Genomic DNA, 19,538 nt, shown 5'->3' on the forward strand with positions numbered 1-19,538 from the left:
TCTCTGTTTGTTTGTCTCTATCTCTCCCTTTCTGCATTTCCCTCTATCCCACTTTCTCAGCCCATTATGAGCCTGGTGTCATGGTTGTTAGTTCTGTCACTTGTATTTTTGTAGGGTTTTGTTTGCACTTGGTCTCTTGTGTTTTTCTTTTCTTGCAGTGGTGTGGCAGTAGGGGGTGTGGCTGACCTACTGTCTGTCTCCTGTGAGTGCACACCTGAGTCTCATCCACCACTAATCAACTCTCCTATAAAAGCCAGGGGTCCGTTTCAGAAAGCGGGGTTTAGTGAAAACCCCGAGTTTGTTAACCCTGAAATGAGGGAAACCTCGGGTTTGCTGTTTCAGAAAGAGAGGTAACTTTAACTCTGAGTTGGTTACTATAAACTGTGTCTGTGAACCTAACCTGGTCGCGAGCAGTTTCGCTCTGCCTCCTCCCTCTAGAATATAAAACCCTCATTCGACTTCCTCATTCATTCAGCCCGTCTCACGCGTGTGTTTGAGTGGTTACCGAATAAAATAAAAACGTTGCATCTCTGTGCTGCTCTGACCCCTTTGCAAAAGTCTTTTATAATTATGATAAAAAAATCAAAAGACAAATCTGTGTCAAAGTCATCATTTTTAGATTTTCCATCACCACTGCCGAGAGCACTCAAATAAGACGCCGTAAGTTATTGGTATTTTTTTTTTTTTTTTAAACTAACACAATTCAGTTTAATCAACATAAATTATAATGTATGTGAAGTCAGCATCATGTTAGTGATAAAACTAATGCACATTAAAACAGCCCCTGAATGATATTTCATTAGTTTAATATTTAAAATATGATGAAGTGAGGTTCAGCCATGAGCCTGTTCTGCCTGAGCCTTAACTTTGAATGATGTTCTGGTATTTTATTTTTAACTGCTTCCATGTACGTTTCTCTCCTGCTGGATTGCTCCTAAATTAATATAAATTTTAGCCTCGGGTCGTGATTAAGTATTAAATAAATAGACCAGTTCAAACTTGCAAATTTACTCGAGCAGCAGCTTCTTCCAACGCCGCTTCTCTCTCTTTTGCAGCTGCAGCCGTGTTACTTTATTTTTCTAAAAAAATGCTCGTATTCGCTGAACGTCCGCATGAGGATTTCGAGCTCCACTGGTGTGACATAGGAGGACCTCTTTTTGTGTACCGTTGCCATGGTGAATCGTGGTATCGGGGCTCCATTAATGCTGGCTTTTTATAGTCAGCGTGCATGCAATTAACTCTGACTGAATCTACTCAGAGTTGATTGAACTAACTCTGATCAGCTGTTCTGGAACCGAAAACTCAGAGTTTCCTATCTCAGAGTAGATCAACTCAGAGTTCAGGGTTAGACTCAGAGTTTGTTGAACCTGCTTTGTGAAACGGACCCCTGGTCCTCACTCCACTTCGCTGCCAGATAATTCTGTCCTCTTCGGTAGAGCTTTCGTGCTTTTCGTTTATTTTCTCATATGTACGTTTTCTCCAGTGTGGTTCTTTGTAAGCAGATTTCTAACTTCGTTTCTTGTTTTTCTAGTGTGTACCTCGCTGCTTCTCCTGAGTCAAGTGTTTGTACCGCTGCATGCTCCAGTCCTTCCAGGTCAACGCGTCTCCTGCCACACCACCTGGAGTTTTTGTTTGCTACTTTGTGCTTAGTGAACTTTTAGTATTTTTTTGTGTAGTTTTTGCCTTCTGTAATTAAAGACTGTTCTGAACCTGCTTACTCTGTCTGTGTCCGCTACTTTGGGTCCAAACTTTTCTTCTGCTCAAGGTTTCTGCCTGTTAAAAGGACGTATTTCCTTTTCCTTCCAAATGTTGCAAAGTACTGCTCATGGTGGAGGTTGTCTGTCTCTATGTTACCTGTGATTGAGAGATGACCAGTCCAGGGTGTACCCTGCCTCTCGCCCAATGACCATTGGGATAGGCTCCAGCACCCCTCGACCCTGAACAGGATAAGTGGTATAGCAAATGGATGGAAGTTGCTAAATAATCTGCCACAATAAAACAGGTGCAAAATCTACCAAAAGAGAACTAGGAACAGAAACATTGTCACGAGTTTATAAAGGCACTGCTTTTTGAGTTCTCGTTTTAGTGGACAGAGGACGATACATCAATCAACATTTCAGTCCTAAAGAACGGGAGGTAAGTCATTTCTTTGCTTTATGACATCACTATGCTACCATTTTTGCATTTGATTTGAGATATGACACATCCCCCCCCCCCCCCCTTTTTCTAGGTTACAGTAAACAACAATGAATGACTCCTTCAATGATAGCATATATGATGGTAACTATGACTATGGGGATCAAGTCTGTGAAAAAGAACAGGTGGTGGAATTTGGATTCTATACTATTCCTGTTTTCTTCTCTGTTGTGATCACACTGAGCCTCGTGGGAAACATCCTCGTCCTTGTAATCCTGGCTTTGTACGAAAACCTCAAGTCTCTCACTAACATTTTCATCTTAAACCTGGCCGTCTCCGACCTCGTCTTCACCACCGGTCTTCCATTCTGGGCGATTTACCACATCTGGGGATGGATATTTTCAGAGATCGTCTGCAAAATTGTGACTTTTGTCTTCTTCACTGGGTTTTACAGCAGCATCCTCTTCCTGACCATCATGACCATCTACAGGTATCTGTCTGTGGTCCACCCTTTCTCCGGCCTGAAAACAAAGAGATTTATTACTGGGGTTTTTCTATCTTTCCTTGTTTGGATGATCAGCATTGGAGCAGCATTGCCCTCCCTGCTCTACAGCGCCATCATCCCAATCCCCCATAAGGGTGAACATACCCTGGGCTGTGAGTATGAATCAGACCTGTTGAGAAACATTGGTGTCTCCCAACAGAATATCTTTTTCTTGTTTGCATTTATAGTGATTTCATTCTGCTACATTCAAATACTGAAAAAGATAACAGGAGCGAGAGCGAGATCTCACACAAAGAACAGAGCGGTTAAATTAGTCTTCTCTATCGTCGCCTTGTTCTTCCTCGGCTGGGTGCCGTACAACGTTGCCATCTTTCTGAGGGTTTTGGCTGAAAAGTTGGTTGGACCGTTTGATGACTGTGCAACAAGCATCCAGATCGACTATGCATTCTTTGTGTGTCGGCTCATTGCCTTCTCCCACTGCTGCCTGAACCCTGTCTTCTATGCATTGATTGGTGTAAAGTTCAGGAGTCATTTGAAGTCACTGCTGCATCGAATGTTCAACTGCAGAAGTCCAGACCATGAACAGCAGATGAGAATGGCAAACATCTCACGAGGATCATTATACTAGTTGTTTTTCAACTATTGTATTTTTTTACTATGTTCTGCTTTTTGCTGTTTATTGCTGAGTGCAATTACCCTTTGGCAAACCTCATGAATGCACCTTGAATTTACAACTCAGCTTATCATTAGAGGCTCTTAATGATCTAGGCCAATCTACCTGTACATATCAAATATCAACATATCTCATCTTATTATGTTTTTTTTATTGTTAATTGTCTTGGATAGCACTTTGTAACTTTGTTTTGAAATGTACTGCATGAACAAATATTCTTCTTCTTACCATAATGATGATGATTACTGTTTTTGTGATTGTTATTATTAATTCTATTGATTAATAATAACCGTAACATTTGCAGTAATAGATTCACCTTCAATGGAAAGTTTTAATGTCCCATGCCAATGAAAAACATGACCCTCTTTAAAATACATTCATGTAACAAGTTAATGCACCAAACTGTATCATACAAATAAAAGATTCTTTATCAGACATTTGTTGAATACAAACAATGTGTAAAACCTGGTTGATAAAACATTATATATATAAGATATGCAAAGCTTTCAAACCCTCAGGACTGGACACACTTTTTGGACACAAGTTGTTATCAGATTGATCTTTGCTTACGTTCGACTTTGCTGACTCATTCTTATCATCGTTAGCACTAAAACAATTAAAGAACAGCCAGGTTATATCTATGCTAAATCCAGGGTCTTCTCCTTAACCTCGTGTTACTACAAAATAAAGGCTGATAATTTCCCTTGTGGAGTAACTTCTTTATGCATCCGTTCTCTGGCCAACATTTTAGAGCTGATTTGTAATTCAAAGGAAGCAGTTTTTGTTTTCTGTGTCATTTTGATTGTTATTTGTAATTCTTTTTTATTAGAGGTATCAAGGAACTGGTTTTCTTCTGGTATGCAGACTTTGGCCCGTGTCCTGACATACACGTCTATACAGAGGAAAAGGAAACTGTATCTTGTTTTTATCTGCAGCTGTGAATGTGGGCGGACTCAACCTTGCACAAAATTTGCCCTGTCTTACTTCCTCATTGGGTCTGCCGAGTTGTTGCTCTGCTCTTAGTACACGGTTGAAGCCTCACGGTCCTGGAGGGAGGATCCCTTTCTTATAGACAGTCTTCTTTTTCTTCAAATGGCTTGATTCCTTGTTTTCTGAGAATCCAAAGTTGAAGAAGAGCATATTAACAGTCGGTGTCATTTTCTTTGGTATCTTATGATACTTTGTATAAAGGTAAGATCATTTTTTTATATATACATATGACATATTTAATCACTGCACACTGCTACTTTAAGTGCTATAAAAAAGAAACAGTGAGAGAGATTTTATTTTTAAATATTTGCCTATTAAACTTTAGGTCTTAAATTGTTGAAAGGATTCATATTTTTCACAAGAATTTCTAACTAATATTTCATATTTGGAGTGATTCTGACAGGGGGAATCGTTGTGTTGGCTCCGTATTTCATAACGTTATATTTCCAATCAAATAACAGCCATAGGGTTAAAGCTTTGTTGTTGTCTCCACTGTTCAAAAACTGAGGGACTATGTGTCATCATATCAACACCCTCAAACACACTATTTCCTCATTTCGTCATTTAGCAAGTGATTGAGTGAGATTGACATTTGTAGTAAAAAACGAAACAGACGCTAATTATAATATTAACTCAGCTGAATATTATTGTGAAAGTGTCTCAGGTCCGGGTGGTTTATCCTCAGTGACTGCCTGCACTGAGAAGGCTGATAAAGAAATATTCAGATCAGCTTCATGACAGATGGCACTGCACGTGTTTTACAGATGTGGTTGTGGATTCTGACTGGCCTTAACATCATCACCATAGCGCACAGTTTTGCCGGTGGTTTTGTCCAACAGTCGTGTGGCACACTGATACCTGATCATGGCTCTTCAGTGCCTTGTGATGCTGAACCCCGCTTTCAGATCTCCTACCAACCAGGGAACGATGGAGAACCTTTCACAGGTGCAGAGACTGTTGTTACCCTTCTCCTGGAAATATATAAGTGACATTATCAATGTTTGTTGCAAGTGCAAGGTCATTATCATTACTTTCTATTTTTTAATGTCCCTCCAATTTTATGAAACTTCAAACCATTCTCCAGTTTCCCTCCAGAGCAAGGACTCCAGTGTGTTTAGAGGATTTATGTTGGAGGCTCGAGAAGAAGGAGGCCCTTCTGTTGGAACATTTGTAGCGCTTAATGAAAATCCAACCCGACTCCTGGATTGCAATGGTATAAAAGTAAGCAACTTTCCCTTTTCATCATTGTAGAAGGTAGCCTTACAGATGCAACTTATTGATCAGTTGAATTTTCAAACTCTCCATGTTCATCTAAAATAAGGAAATTTAAAGGGACTTTAAGTAGACATTAAAGGTTAAACCTTTTAAAGCTTTCTTGTAGATATGATGCATGAGTTGCTTCTGCTGCTCTCCTCAGGCCTCGGCTGCAAGTCAAAGAAACAATCAGCGAAAGACTTTGTTAAAAGTTAACTGGACAGCGCCGGAAACAACTCTCAATAAAAATATCACCTTCAGGTATTTGTAAATTTTGACACAAAAATAACACATCCCTGCACCAGGATTAATCAATATAACCTTTTTAAAGCAAAGTGATCTACATTAACATCTGTATGTGTCTGATATGTTGCAGAGCCACATTTATTCAATCTTTTGATGCATGCTGGGAGAAGGTCAGAGAGCAGCTAATCACATCATTACCAACTACTACTGCAGAGCCAACTACTACTCAGCCTAGTATGACAAGTACTGCAGAGCCAACTACTACTCAGCCTAGTCTGACAAGTACTGAAGAGCCAACAACTACACAGCCTAGTCTGACAAGTACTGCAGAGCCAACAACTACTCAGCCTAGTCTGACAAGTACTGCAGAGCCAAGGACTAGGGACATAATGGTGAGTTCAATTTAGTTTTTTGTCACTGTACAGATAAATATTTATGAATACTATATATAATATCAAAATGTTTTATTTATGCAACTTCTCATTGTCTCTCTAGATTTATCTTCAGAAAGCTATTGTGCTCGTGGTGATCGACAGTGTTTTGGTAGTAGTGAAAACGGTATGATTCTGAAAATCTCGCCCAAAAATGCTGTAACCCAATAACCCTTAAGCTGTAGCATGGTGGTCAATAGTAACACAAGACGATTCATTACTCCCTCGTTCTATTCTCTCTTCAGGAACTGTCTAATATAATCATAACCACCGTCACCATCAGTCCCCTTGCTCGTCGACTCAGCAGGGTAAGGCATAAGTACAAAAGTCCCAAAAGTGGACATGCATCCATACATTTTACTTACTCCGTTTTCCCGTGATAACGAGGAAACAACACTGCCCCACTGTAATGTCAAATGATCATCACTCGTATACCCAGAGTTGCAAAAGCACAAAAGAGACAGAAATAGGCTTCCTTTACCTCATTAGTGTGTGCAATGGCAGCATGGCATGTCCTGGTCTGTAATATCACAGTGAGCAGCCCGTAGTTTCGGTTTCTGGATCGGGAAAACGACTGAAATTCACTCGTTATCACGGGGAAAGGAGTGAATAAAATGCATGGATGCATGTCCGCTTAGGGCTTCCTTGACACCATTACATTTTACTACGCTTAATTCTGTAAATATGATATTGTACTATTGTTTTTATATCAGGCACTGTCTCTTTGCATTTAACCCATGTACACTTTATATTGTATATTTCACTTAAGTTTTATCTTATCTTAAATGAAGTAATCCGTTTTTTAAAAGATAATTAAAAGTGTATTTTTTTGTAGGGGACAAAGATATCGCTGAGTGTGCTTTGTGGGGCGGTGGAAATATCAGCGATGGTCTTGTTAATTGTATACGATTCCCTTCCAGTAAGTAATAATAGGTAGTCTACGACATTTATCCATACGTAAGTCTGAATTTCTGAGTAGTTTGAAGGTTATTTTAACTTGTGTTTATGTCTTTATTCATGCCTCCCTGTGTGTGTGTGTGTGTGTGTGTGTGTGTGTGTGTGTTCAGGTCATTCCCATTGCTCTGTTGTGTGTGATGATCACCATGAATACGATAGAGCTAGTACTCTCTTCGCTGCCTTTAGGACCCAGTCATGAACTGTAAGTCCAACTTGTGAATACTTGACCTGAACTTCACATCAACACTTTATGCACATGTTTATATTTATTTCCCCCCCCTCTTTTTTAGAAAGCAGATCTGTGACCTTGCTGTCAAAGTGTGTTCTGTCATCCACGCGACGTTTATAAGTAAGGAAAATGACTTAATTTTTTTTGTATCTCTACAGTGTTTACTCGTTACTTAATTCATTTCTGTCTGTGAACATATGTAATGTCTTTAGAGCAATCATTTGACATATAGGTAAATTGGCATTCTCTGTAAGGGAAAAGGCCAAATCATGGTTTGTAATGTAACTGTCTAGAAAATAAACTGGTATGGCCATTATCTGTTTAGCTTAGCACAAAGACTGGAAACAGATGGAAACAACTAGCTGTCCAGAGGTTACAAATTCCATCTACCAGCAACATTTTGTATCCTGTTAGGTGCTGCTCCAGGCCAGCAAATATTCTAGCACATAAAAACTAAACCTTTATTTTAGGATTTAGATATAACATGTTTAAAGGTAAAGTTCTGACCTTTCAGGCAGAACCAGGCTGGTTGATACCCCCCAGTCTTCATGCTAATGCTGAGCTTACAAGCAGTCTGTAGCTGCATACTTACCAGACAGATATGAGAGTGGACACATCATCTCAGCTGACTTTCTGCAACGTTGTAAGAAGAGGATTTCCTAAAATATCTTACTATAGTCGAGGGTTATGAATGGCACCTATATTTGATCAATCTAATAAAAACAACAACACGATGCTTCGGCGTATGGACAAGATGATCCAACTTCATTCAGTGCACCGCCGTAAACCGCTCGTCAAAAACCGCACCACTCCTTCTGTTTCTCAACCTTCAAAATAAAAGCCCCAGATACAATGCCGCTTTCCAGGGAAAACTGAAATTACAGAACCTTTTGCTAAAATATAACAAAATAGCTTGCATTCCTCCCCTCCTCCAAAAAGAAATGTCCCTGTTTCTAAACTCAAGTAACGATAAGTGACAAAGTCCTTGAAATGAACTAGCTGTCTCACAGTTGGACCAGAACGAGACACAGTATGGCTCACTGGTGCCTGTAACATGAACAGTCCCTATGCCACCAGTGACCGGCGGCTCCTCAGCCCCACAGTCTCCCATCACAGACCCCTCTTCCTGCAGCGAGGGAGCATGAAGTTTAGAAGCTGGGAGGTTACTCGAAGATCCAGCAGGCACCAGCAGCGAGTAAGGTTTCAGTCTATCGTAACGGACAACCTGCTCCACTCCGTCAGAGTCCAAATAACTGCTAATACGATAGGTGAGTCCAAGTTCTCCCTGAGAGTCCAACACAGCCAGGACCCTGTAAGGGCCCTTCCAGTGGGTAGCAAGTTTTATACAGTCCTTGGTAGGATTACGCAATCATACTAGATCCCCTTCTGCATATGGCTGGTGACGGGCCGCTCCATCATAGTACAGCTTTTGGTTCACCTGTACGTTAAAGCAGCACCACTAAAAGCAGTCTCCAGCTTCCAAGTAAGAGAGGTCACAAAGTTAGCATGAGAAAAAGGCAAGTCCGAGCGCATCATTTGAGATGGCACCAGCACAACCTTCAGAACACGGGCTTCCCGTCCATGAACTAGATAGTAAGGAGAGTAGCTGGTGCTTGCATTAACAGATGTGTTAGGTCCAGCCATTGGATCTCAGTCAGATATCTTCCTCTGCCATTCGTCTCATTTCCATCCTCATTTCTCTTGTCTTCAGTGAATCGGTCCACAGCTCCGTACAAATCACCTCCATCAGATATGGAATGCACCGTGGCTGCTGCTCCACTTCCAGTAGGAGGCTGGCGTACCTGAGGGTTAACATAGTCCATGTTTAGAGTCTCTCTAGCCATCTCACATTGTCCAGCTATGACGGGGGTCTCTTTCAAATCAGTAGAGACCTTCTGCAATATCTCTTTAACTGCTGACTGGTTAGCCCACAAGTGAACAAAAATCATCACCAGTTCATAATCAAAGTCACCTCCGTTTCCGCCAACCACCACCTGCCCAGCCACTTCATACAGTCTGGCCCAGCAGGAAAAACTTTGTTGTTCCTTACATTGCTTTCAAAAGGTCTTTTCCCACGTCGCTCCCTGTAGTCCAGCTGGTCCTTGTCACACTTTGGACATTATTACTTACATTACACTTTTTCTTTTCTTTATTAGCTCTCTAACCTCTCTAACTACTATGATGAGGATTTAGGTGAAGTCCCCAAGACGCTGCACAGACATCTGTTTCGCCATCTTGCGATGGATAAAAGCAGGGAGCTATCCCACCGCAGACACCTATGTAGCCGAGGGTTATGAATTGTGCCTATACTTTATGAATGTATTAAAAACAACAAAACGTTTTCAACCTTCAAAATAAAAGCCCTAATTACAATACTGCCTACTAGAGAAAACTAGAATTCCAACTAATGTCAAAGCTTGCATCTCTTCAGATAGTTGCCATTGCCTGTTCATTGATCTGTTTTTACAAATATCTGTTTTGCACACAGTTGCTTTCATCTATGTTGCTTATTTGGACATTGAGGACAGAAGGAACCGGAAAGAGTCTTTGCTTCTGTGGGTAACAATCGGTTACACAGTTTGGATTCTCCTGTTTGTGATTTGGGTTTTCGTATTCACCACTCATAAACATGCCATTCTGCCACGAAGAAAAATAGGTAAATGACTTGTTGTGTAGTAACACGTAAATTTAGCACAATGCATTAACTACAGCATGTCATCTTGAGCAGAGCAACACAGTAACAGTCCCTTTTTTCTGTCAGTGAAAAACAGTGAGCAATACAGGACACAAAGTAAAGAGGTAAGAGCCGGTCGATATTGCATCAAACCCTGCATTACAGTAAAAATGCAAGTTGCTGTCTGATTTTCAACCTGCCTCTGAATTTCAGAACGGGCTCTGTGCAGCTAAGGCGATAGTTACTGCTGTGTCCGTCATCCTCATCGTTGGAACCGTTGCTTTCTCTGTAGCTCTCATTGTTGGGACATTGCAGCATACAGGAGAGTAGGCATGTGCATAAATGTGTGCTGGAACATTGTTTGCAAGTGAATCACAGTTGCTTTGTAACAGAGTTGGTCCGTAATCGATACCAGTATCAGAAGGCATGCTTGTCAATTCATTGATTTGATTCCATCATTAATTGATTAATTGGAGGTGGGTATTAAATAAAAAAGAAAAATAAGTTACCAAAGGTAAAGAGAAATGGTTGTTATATTTAGAAGTTTGCCTGTTTGAAAATAATTGTTTAATCCAGTCAAGTTGGCATTTAGGCTAAATCTAAATCTACTATCTTCTGTCATGTTGATGCATGTTTTTGTGACCACCGAGAGGTGCGTCGCTTTAAATGTTGCGGCTGCAAGGAATTATGGGCCATTATTTTTTCCTCTCCTTTCGTAAAGGATGGTCCAGTGTTTCCTATGTTAAAGGGGATAATGAAGGAAGCAATGAAGCTCCTTCCCTTATCATTTACAGTATTCAAATTGCTCTAATCATGGCTGACACTGAAGCACTTCCAGGTCATTTCACTCCATTCTGAACCTTCCCTACCAAAATGCACTATTCGACCGCAGCCTAGCTATACCCTTATCAGTATGGGTAAGGATAAAATGGTATCTGAACATTTCTACTTTTCACACTCAGTATCTTTTTTTTAATATACTTTGTCAGTTGTTTTGATTTTTCCACTACTTGTTGCACTGCACTTTACATGTTGTTCCCAATCTTCAACTACAATAAAACCTAATGAAAATGCTGCACTGTCTAATTCATCACATGTCATGCAGTACAACATACCAGCTACATTAGACAGCCTGGATAGTGTTTCTGCGTCAACGTGTCAAAACAAGTTTTTCATTTTCCAAAGAAGTTAGGTAAGATTAGTTCTAATTAGATCTCAGTGTGTATTCAGTGATGACTGCAAATATTTGCTACATGCCATGATACATAATTTCCTTTTGCCAGGCACCACCATGACCGAATGTTTTGGCGATGTGATCATTCCCTCGGTGGGTGTGGAACATGCTTCTCTTTTCCCTTGTCAAACGTCACATAGTACCTTTTTGATAAACATCGATTTAAAAAAAGAAGAAGAAAGGATTTCAAAATTTGACCACTCAAAAAACTCCCTTTTATGTTTAAGGTCAAAGGTCAGTAGATCAGATGAAACTACAGGACATAAACAGATCATAAAGTCTACATCAGTCTGCGGACCTTGTGTATGACCCTGTTGCTGCTTAGATTATCTGATTCATTTAGCCAGGACCCTCCACTTAACCTTGTGTGTTACTACAAAATATTGGCTGATGATAATTTCCCCTGTGGTTTAACTTCTTTAAACACTTTTATGAATCCGTTCCCTGGCCATTTAAACCTTTTAGAGCTAATGCATAATTCACATTACCATCCAATGTAGGAAACAAACAGCATTTCATTCTGTTTATTTGTATTTTTTTATTAGAGGTATCAAGGAATTGTTTTTCTTCTGGCATGAAGACTTGGACCTGTGTTCTGACTTACAGGTCTATTCACAGGAACAAGGAACCTGTATTTTGTCGAGTATGGGCGGACTCAACCTCACACTAAATTTGTTCTGTCTCACCTCCTCATTCAGTCTGCCGAGTTGTTGCTCTGCTCTTAGCACACATTTGAAGCCTCAAGTTTAAGGTTTCTTCTGTTTTTCTTGGCTTAAACTGTTGTTTTTTTCCCCCTTGAGAGTCTAAAGCTGCACTCGAGCAATAATTATTGGTTTCATTTTGTTTGTCATCTCATGATACTTTGATTGAAGGTAAGAGAAAAAATGTTTTTTATATTGTATATTTTATTATTCAACACTGCAACTTTAAATACTATAAAAAAGAAACAGTGAGAGAGATTTTTTAAAAATATTTTTCTTTTTCTTTTTAAACCTAAACTTTTTAGGCCTTAAATTGTTGAAAGGATGAATATTTTTCACAAGAATTTCAAACTAATATTTCATATTTCGGGTGATTCTGACAGGGGGAATAATTGTGTTTGCTCTGTATTTCATAACACTATATTTCCAATCAAATAACAGCTATAAGGTTAAAGCTTTGTTGTTGTCTCCCAGGGATTAAAGCAACAAAATATAAAACGAGTAAGAGGGGAGCTCCCGACCTAAGCCCTCACAATTTCAAATGAATTTTTACACAATTTAAAAATGGAGTCCCAGGGGAGTGCGACAGGCGTGCAGACAAAGTGGGTTACATCATAAGAAAAAATTGTCATTTTAGTACGCAAATGAAGCCTTTTGGAACATTTGACAATAGATCATGAAAAAAAAGGCCTCGCTTTGATCAACAAATAAGTGACAGTGAAAGATGTACTCAGATCCTTCAATTAAACAGCCCGTCATACTACAGTGTAGAAATCTCCTACAAGTGTAAGTGTTAAATTAAGCAACAAACTGTATTTTGGAGTTCTAAAGGAAAAACATAACACATTTCAGCATAACAATTATTATATTATTTTATTGTTATTATGGATGCATTAATGTCTCCATCACTTTTTTATTGCAGCTGATCAGGCTGGAGCTAATTTTAATATATTCTATTCATTACGTCACATTGTGATAGATACCCTGTGTATTCCCATAGCAACAAATACAGGCAACTTAGAACAATAGCATTGATCTGAATCTGAAAAGGAACTTTAGAAGAACTGAAGATGTCATATAAATGAAGGGGAGTAAAAAGTACATTTTTTGGCTTTGAGATGTAGTTTAGAAGAACTATAGAGAGAAATAAAATATTCAAACCCAAGTACAGTACAAGAGTAAAAGAAGGCTACTTTAAATTTACAGTAGGCCTACTTGAGTATGCTGTTTGTACTTAGTTACTTTGTTTTGCACCACTGAGTTGGGAAACACAACAAAGCTAGTATTACACTGTAGGAAAGTGGCGTCAAGCAGTCCAGTTTAATCAATATCTGTATTGTGTTGCTCTGTGAGACTGATAATTGTGTTGTGTCTGTTATGTCGAAGTATCCTCGGTCATAGTGCTTCCGGTAATGGTGCGCTGCGCGGCTATGGCTGTAGGCATTTAAACCTGCACCGTTGCTGACTCTGGCATGTCACGGACAATCATTCTCATGTATTTCTCTTTGTCCGAAGCAAAGACAGTGGCGCACTGTGGTTTATAAACACGACAAGTCCTGACATGACGGCAATGTATGCTAATGTTTGGTACCAAAAAAAGCTTCGCCACCGACAGTGGGATATCCGGAGATCACATTATTAATTTTTATTGTATTTATTTAGGATCCCCATTAGCTATCACTGCAGTAACAACTATTCTTCCTGGGGTCCATACAAAACAAAACAAGACAAAACATGAATTTTACACAATAGACAACCTTAAAAAAAAAAATTACAACATACAAAATGTAAAATAAAACACAAGTAATACATTTACATTCATAGTGTCACCACAAGGGTAGATGGTTATTTTAGCTTGAGTTGTATAAATTATTCCCACCTTCACATACAGAATGTCATACAAAATGTCATATTTAGGCTAAACTGATTTATTTTTAAAACTGATCTTATCTGGAATCTTGGTGAAGTGTAGTGGTATAATTCCACTTCAACATAGCCCTATACATGACAGTCCTCTTTAAGGCATTAGATTTAGGCAGAGGTAACATGAAGCGCCCCATAAAGGCATGTCTGGTGTTATAATAATGTCTATTATTTGTGTGTGTTAGCTTTGAGTAGAGTTATTCAGATTTTCTTTAGTTACAAATGGTTCTTATGAACTGGACCAGGCTACATCCAAGCCTTGCCAAGCCACCCTGATCCATGACAGCCTGGCATGGATCCCATCCACACTGTCCCTCATTGCAAAGTGAAGAGCAGGCGGGCAGCTCTGTTTTGGCTCTCCACATAGCTCTCCACGGAGGAGATAAAAGTAATAACTGGCAAATTGAAATGCCACAGAAATGGAATACAACACCTGTGTTACATGATTCACGTTAATATCACCAAAACTCCTTTTCCTCAGTTTTCTTCACCTGTCCGATTGACACTGACCACAAATAACATTACAATTATGAAATGCAATGGAAAACTTGAATCCCTGTGTCTCCACTGCTCAAAAACTGAGGGACTATTTTTAATCATATCAACATCTTCACACACACTATGTCCTCTGTCATTTAGCAAGTAATAAAGTAAGTTTGATTTGTAGCAAAGACCTAAACAGACGCTAATTATAATATTAACTCAGCAGAATATTATTGTGAAAGTGTCTCAGGTCCGGGTGGTTTATCCTCAGTGACTGCCTGCACTGAGAAGGCTGATAAAGACATATTTAGATCAGCTTCATGACAGATGGCACTGCATGTGTTTTACAGATGTGGTTGTGGATTCTGACTGGCCTTAACATCATCACCATAGCGCACAGTTTTGCCGGTGGTTTTGTCCAGCAGTCGTGTAACACACTGATACCTAAGCATGGCTCTTCAGTGCCTTGTGATGCTGAACCCCGCTTTCAGATCTCCTACCAACCAGGGAACGATGGAGAACCTTTCACAGGTGCAGAGACTGTTGTTACCCTTCTCCTGGAAATATATAAGTGACATTATCAATGTTTGTTGCAAGTGCAAGGTCATTATCATTACTTTCTATTTTTTAATGTCCCTCCAATTTTATGAAACTTCAAACCATTCTCCAGTTTCCCTCCAGAGCAAGGACTCCAGTGTGTTTAGAGGATTTATGTTGGAGGCTCGAGAAGAAGGAGGCCCTTCTGTTGGAACATTTGTAGCGCTTAATGAAAATCCAACCCGACTCCTGGATTGCAATGGTATAAAAGTAAGCAACGATCCCTTTTCATCATTGTAGAAGGTAGCCTTACAGATGCAACTTATTGATCAGTTGAATTTTGAGACTGTCCATGTTCATCTAAAATAAGGAAATTTAAAGGACCTTTAAGTAGACATTAAAGGTTAAACCTTTTAAAGCTTTCTTGTAGATATGATGCATGAGTTGCATCTGCTGCTCTCCTCAGGCCTCGGCTGCAAGTCAAAGAAACAATCAGCGAAAGACTTTGTTAAAAGTTAACTGGACAGCACCGGAAATAACTCTCAATAAAAATATCACCTTCAGGTATTTGTACATTTTGACACAAAAATGACACATCCCTGCACCAGGATTAATCAATATAACCTTTTTAAAGCAAAGTGATCTACATTAACATCTGTATGTGTCTGATATGTTGCAGAGCCACATTTATTCAATCTTTTGATGCATGCTGGGAGAAGGTCAGAGAGCAGCTAATCACATCATTACCAACTACTACTGCAGAGCCAACTACTACTCAGCCTAGTATGACAAGTACTAAAGAGCCAAGTACTACTCAGCCTAGTATAAGTACTGGAGAGCCAACTACGACTCAGCCTAGTATAAGTACTACAGAGCCGAGTACAACTCAGCCTAGTCTGACAAGTAATGCAGAGCCAACTACTACTCAGCCTAGTATAAGTACTGCAGAGCCAACTACGACTCAGATTAGTATGACAAGTACTAAAGAGCCAAGTACTACTCAGCCTAGTATAAGTACTACAGAGCCGAGTACAACTCAGCTTAGTATGACAAGTACTACAGAGCCAAGTACTACTCAGCCTAGTATGACAAGTACTACAGAGGCAACTACTACTCAGCCTAGTATGACAAGTACTGCAGAGCCAAGTACTACTCAGCCTAGTATGACAAGTACTGCAGAACCAACTACTACTCAGCCGAGAATGACAAGTACTGCAGAGCCAACGACTACTCAGCATAGTATGACAAGTACTACCGAGCCAACCACTACTCAGCCGAGAATGACAAGTACTACAGATCCAACTACTACTCCGCCTAGTATGACAAGTACTGCAGAGCCAACTACTACTCAGCATAGTATGACAAGTACTACAGAGACAACTATGACTCAGCCTACTATGACAAGTACTACAGAGCCGACTACTACTCAGCCAAGTATGACAAGTACTACTCAGACTAGTATGACAAGTACTGCAGAGCCAACAACTACTCAGCATAGTATGACAAGTACTACAGAGCCAACTATGACTCAGCCTACTATGACAAGTACTACAGAGCCAAGTACTACTCAGCCTAGAATGACGAGCACTACAGAGCCAACTACTACTCAGCCTAGTATAAGTACTGCAGAGCCACCTACTACTCAGCCTAGTATGACAAGTACTACAGAGCCAAGTACTACTCAGCCTAGAATGACGAGCACTACAGAGCCAACTACTACTCAGCCGAGTATGACAAGTACTGCAGAGCCAACTACTACTCAGCCTAGTATAAGTACTGCAGAGCCACCTACTACTCAGCCTAGTATGACAAGTACTACAGAGCCAAGTACTACTCAGCCTAGAATGACGAGCACTACAGAGCCAACTACTACTCAGCCGAGTATGACAAGTACTGCAGAGCCAACTACTACTCAGCCTAGTTTGACAAGTACTACAAATCCAACTACTACTCAGCCTAGAATGACGAGCACTACAGAGCCAACTACTACTCAGCCGAGTATGACAAGTACTGCAGAGCCAAATACTATTCAGCCCATAATGACAAGTACTACAGAGCCAACTACTACTCAGCCTAGTATGACAAGTACTGCAGAGCCAAGTTCTACTCCGCCTAATATGACAAGTACTACAGAGCCAACTACTACTCAGCCGAGAATGACAAGTACTGCAGAGCAAAATACTACTCAGCCTAGTATGACAAGTACTACAGAGCCAACTACTACTCAGCCTAGTATGACAAGTACTACTCAGATTAGTATGACAAGTACTACAGAGCCAAGTTCTACTCCGCCTAATATGACAAGTACTGCAGAGCCAACTACTATTCAGCCAATAATGCTAAGTACTACAGAGCCAACTACTACTCAGCCGAGAATGATAAGTACTGCAGAGCAAAATACTACTCAGCCTAGTATGACAAGTACTACAGAGCCAACTACTACTCAGCCTAGTATGACAAGTACTACTCAGATTAGTATGACAAGTACTGCAGAGCCAACTACTATTCAGCCAATAATGCTAAGTACTACAGAGCCAACTACTACTCAGCCGAGAATGACAAGTACTGCAGAGCCATCTACTACTCAGCATAGTATGACAAGTACTACAGAGCCAAGTACTACTCAGCCTAGTGTGACAAGTACTACAGAGCCAACAACTACTCAGCCTAGAATGACAAGCACTACAGAGCCAAGTACTACTCAGCCAAGTATGACAAGTACTGCAGAGCCAACTACTGCTCAGCCTAGTATGACAAGTACTGCAGAGCCACCTACTACTCAGCCTAGTATGACAAGTACTACAGAGCCAAGTACTACTCAGCCTAGAATGACGAGCACTACAGAGCCAACTACTACTCAGCCGAGTATGACAAGTACTGCAGAGCCAACTACTACTCAGCCTAGTTTGACAAGTACTACAAATCCAACTACTACTCAGCCTAGAATGACGAGCACTACAGAGCCAACTACTACTCAGCCGAGTATGACAAGTACTGCAGAGCCAAATACTATTCAGCCCATAATGACAAGTACTACAGAGCCAACTACTACTCAGCCTAGTATGACAAGTACTGCAGAGCCAAATACTACTCAGCCCATAATGACAAGTACTACAGAGCCAACTACTACTCAGCCAAGTATGACAAGTACTGCAGAGCCAACTACTACTCAGCCCATGATGACAAGTACTACAGAGCCAACTACTACTCAGCCTAGTATGACAAGTACTGCAGAGCAAAATACTACTCAGCCCATAATGACAAGTACTACAGAGCCAACAACTACTCAGCCTAGTATGACAAGTACTACAGAGCCAAGTACTACTCAGCCTAGTATGACAAGTACTACAGAGCCAACTACTACTCAGCCGAGAAAGACAAGTACTGCAGAGCCAACTACTACTCAGACAAGTATGACAAGTACTACAGAGCCCACTATTACTCAGCCTAGTATAAGTATTGCAGAGCCAACTACTACACAGCATAGTATGACAAGTATTGCAGAGCCAACTACTACTCAGCCGAGTATGACAAGTACTGCAGAGGCAACTACTACTCAGCATAGTGTGACAAGTACAACAAAGCCAACTACTACTCAGCCTAGTATGACAAGTACTGCAGAGCCAACAACTACTCAGCCTAGTATGACAAGTACTGCAGAGCCAACTACTACTCAGCCTAGTTTGACAAGTACTACAAATCCAACAACTACTCAGCCTAGAATGACAAGTACTGCAGAGCCAACTTCTACACAGCCTAGTGTGACAAGTACTGCAGAGCCAACTACTACTCAGCATAGTATGACAAGTACTGCAGAGCCAACGACTACTCAGCCTAGAATGACAAGTACTAAAGATCCAACTACTACTCAGCCTAGTATGACAAGTACTACAGAGCCAAGTACTACTCAGCCTAGTATGACAAGTAGTGCAGAGCCAACTACTACTCAGCGTAGTATGACAATAACTACGGAACCAACTACTACACAGCCTAGTATGACAAGCACTACAGAGTCAAGTACTACTCAGCCTAGTATAAGTACTGGACAACCAACTACTACTCAGCCTAGTATGACAAGTACTGCAGAGCCAACTACTTCTCAGCCTAGTATGACAAGTACTACAGAGCAGAGTACTACTCAGCCTAGCATAAGTACTACAGAGCCAACTACTACTCAGCCTACTGTGACAAGTACTACAGAGCCAAATACTACTTCGCCTAGTATGACAAGTACTGAAGAGCCAACTACTACTCCGCCTAGTATGACAAGTTCTGCAGAGCCAAATACTACTCAGCCTAGTATGACAAGTACTACAGAGCCAACTACTACTCAGCCTAGTATGACAAGTACTACTCAGATTAGTATGACAAGTACTACAGAGCCAAGTTCTACTCCGCCTAATATGACAAGTACTGCAGAGCCAACTACTATTCAGCCAATAATGCTAAGTACTACAGAGCCAACTACTACTCAGCCGAGAATGACAAGTACTGCAGAGCAAAATACTACTCAGCCTAGTATGACAAGTACTACAGAGCCAACTACTACTCAGCCTAGTATGACA

The 19,538-nt window shown here is 40.5% G+C and overlaps 2 protein-coding genes and 1 long non-coding RNA gene across 3 annotated transcripts; all 3 read left to right on the forward strand.

Moving 5' to 3' along the window:
• The first annotated feature begins 2,094 nt into the window (after positions 1–2,094).
• Positions 2,095–4,001, forward strand: xcr1a.1 (chemokine (C motif) receptor 1a, duplicate 1). Its single transcript, XM_069679375.1, has 2 exons — positions 2,095–2,136; positions 2,231–4,001. Exon 2 carries the CDS (start codon positions 2,247–2,249, stop codon positions 3,267–3,269), a length of 1,023 nt encoding a protein of 340 aa, XP_069535476.1. The 5' UTR covers positions 2,095–2,136; positions 2,231–2,246; the 3' UTR covers positions 3,270–4,001.
• A 308-nt stretch (positions 4,002–4,309) lies between these two features.
• LOC138606885 (uncharacterized) lies at positions 4,310–11,169 on the forward strand. Its single transcript, XM_069679367.1, has 13 exons — positions 4,310–4,505; positions 5,069–5,249; positions 5,389–5,525; positions 5,722–5,819; positions 5,935–6,196; positions 6,300–6,362; positions 6,481–6,543; positions 7,071–7,154; positions 7,303–7,394; positions 7,483–7,541; positions 9,910–10,077; positions 10,183–10,220; positions 10,309–11,169. Exons 1-13 carry the CDS (start codon positions 4,488–4,490, stop codon positions 10,423–10,425), a joined length of 1,380 nt encoding a protein of 459 aa, XP_069535468.1. The 5' UTR covers positions 4,310–4,487; the 3' UTR covers positions 10,426–11,169.
• Positions 11,170–12,060: 891 nt separating this feature from the next.
• LOC138606899 (uncharacterized) lies at positions 12,061–16,081 on the forward strand. Its single transcript, XR_011309379.1, has 5 exons — positions 12,061–12,201; positions 14,787–14,967; positions 15,107–15,243; positions 15,440–15,537; positions 15,653–16,081. It is a non-coding gene; the product is annotated as an uncharacterized lncRNA (long non-coding RNA).
• The last annotated feature ends 3,457 nt before the right edge of the window (positions 16,082–19,538 follow it).

Source organism: Semicossyphus pulcher, unplaced genomic scaffold (genome assembly GCF_022749685.1).
Source record: "Semicossyphus pulcher isolate SPU_LCO1_2020_fin unplaced genomic scaffold, fSemPul1.0.p SCAF_4, whole genome shotgun sequence".
NCBI lineage: Eukaryota > Metazoa > Chordata > Actinopteri > Labriformes > Labridae > Semicossyphus > Semicossyphus pulcher.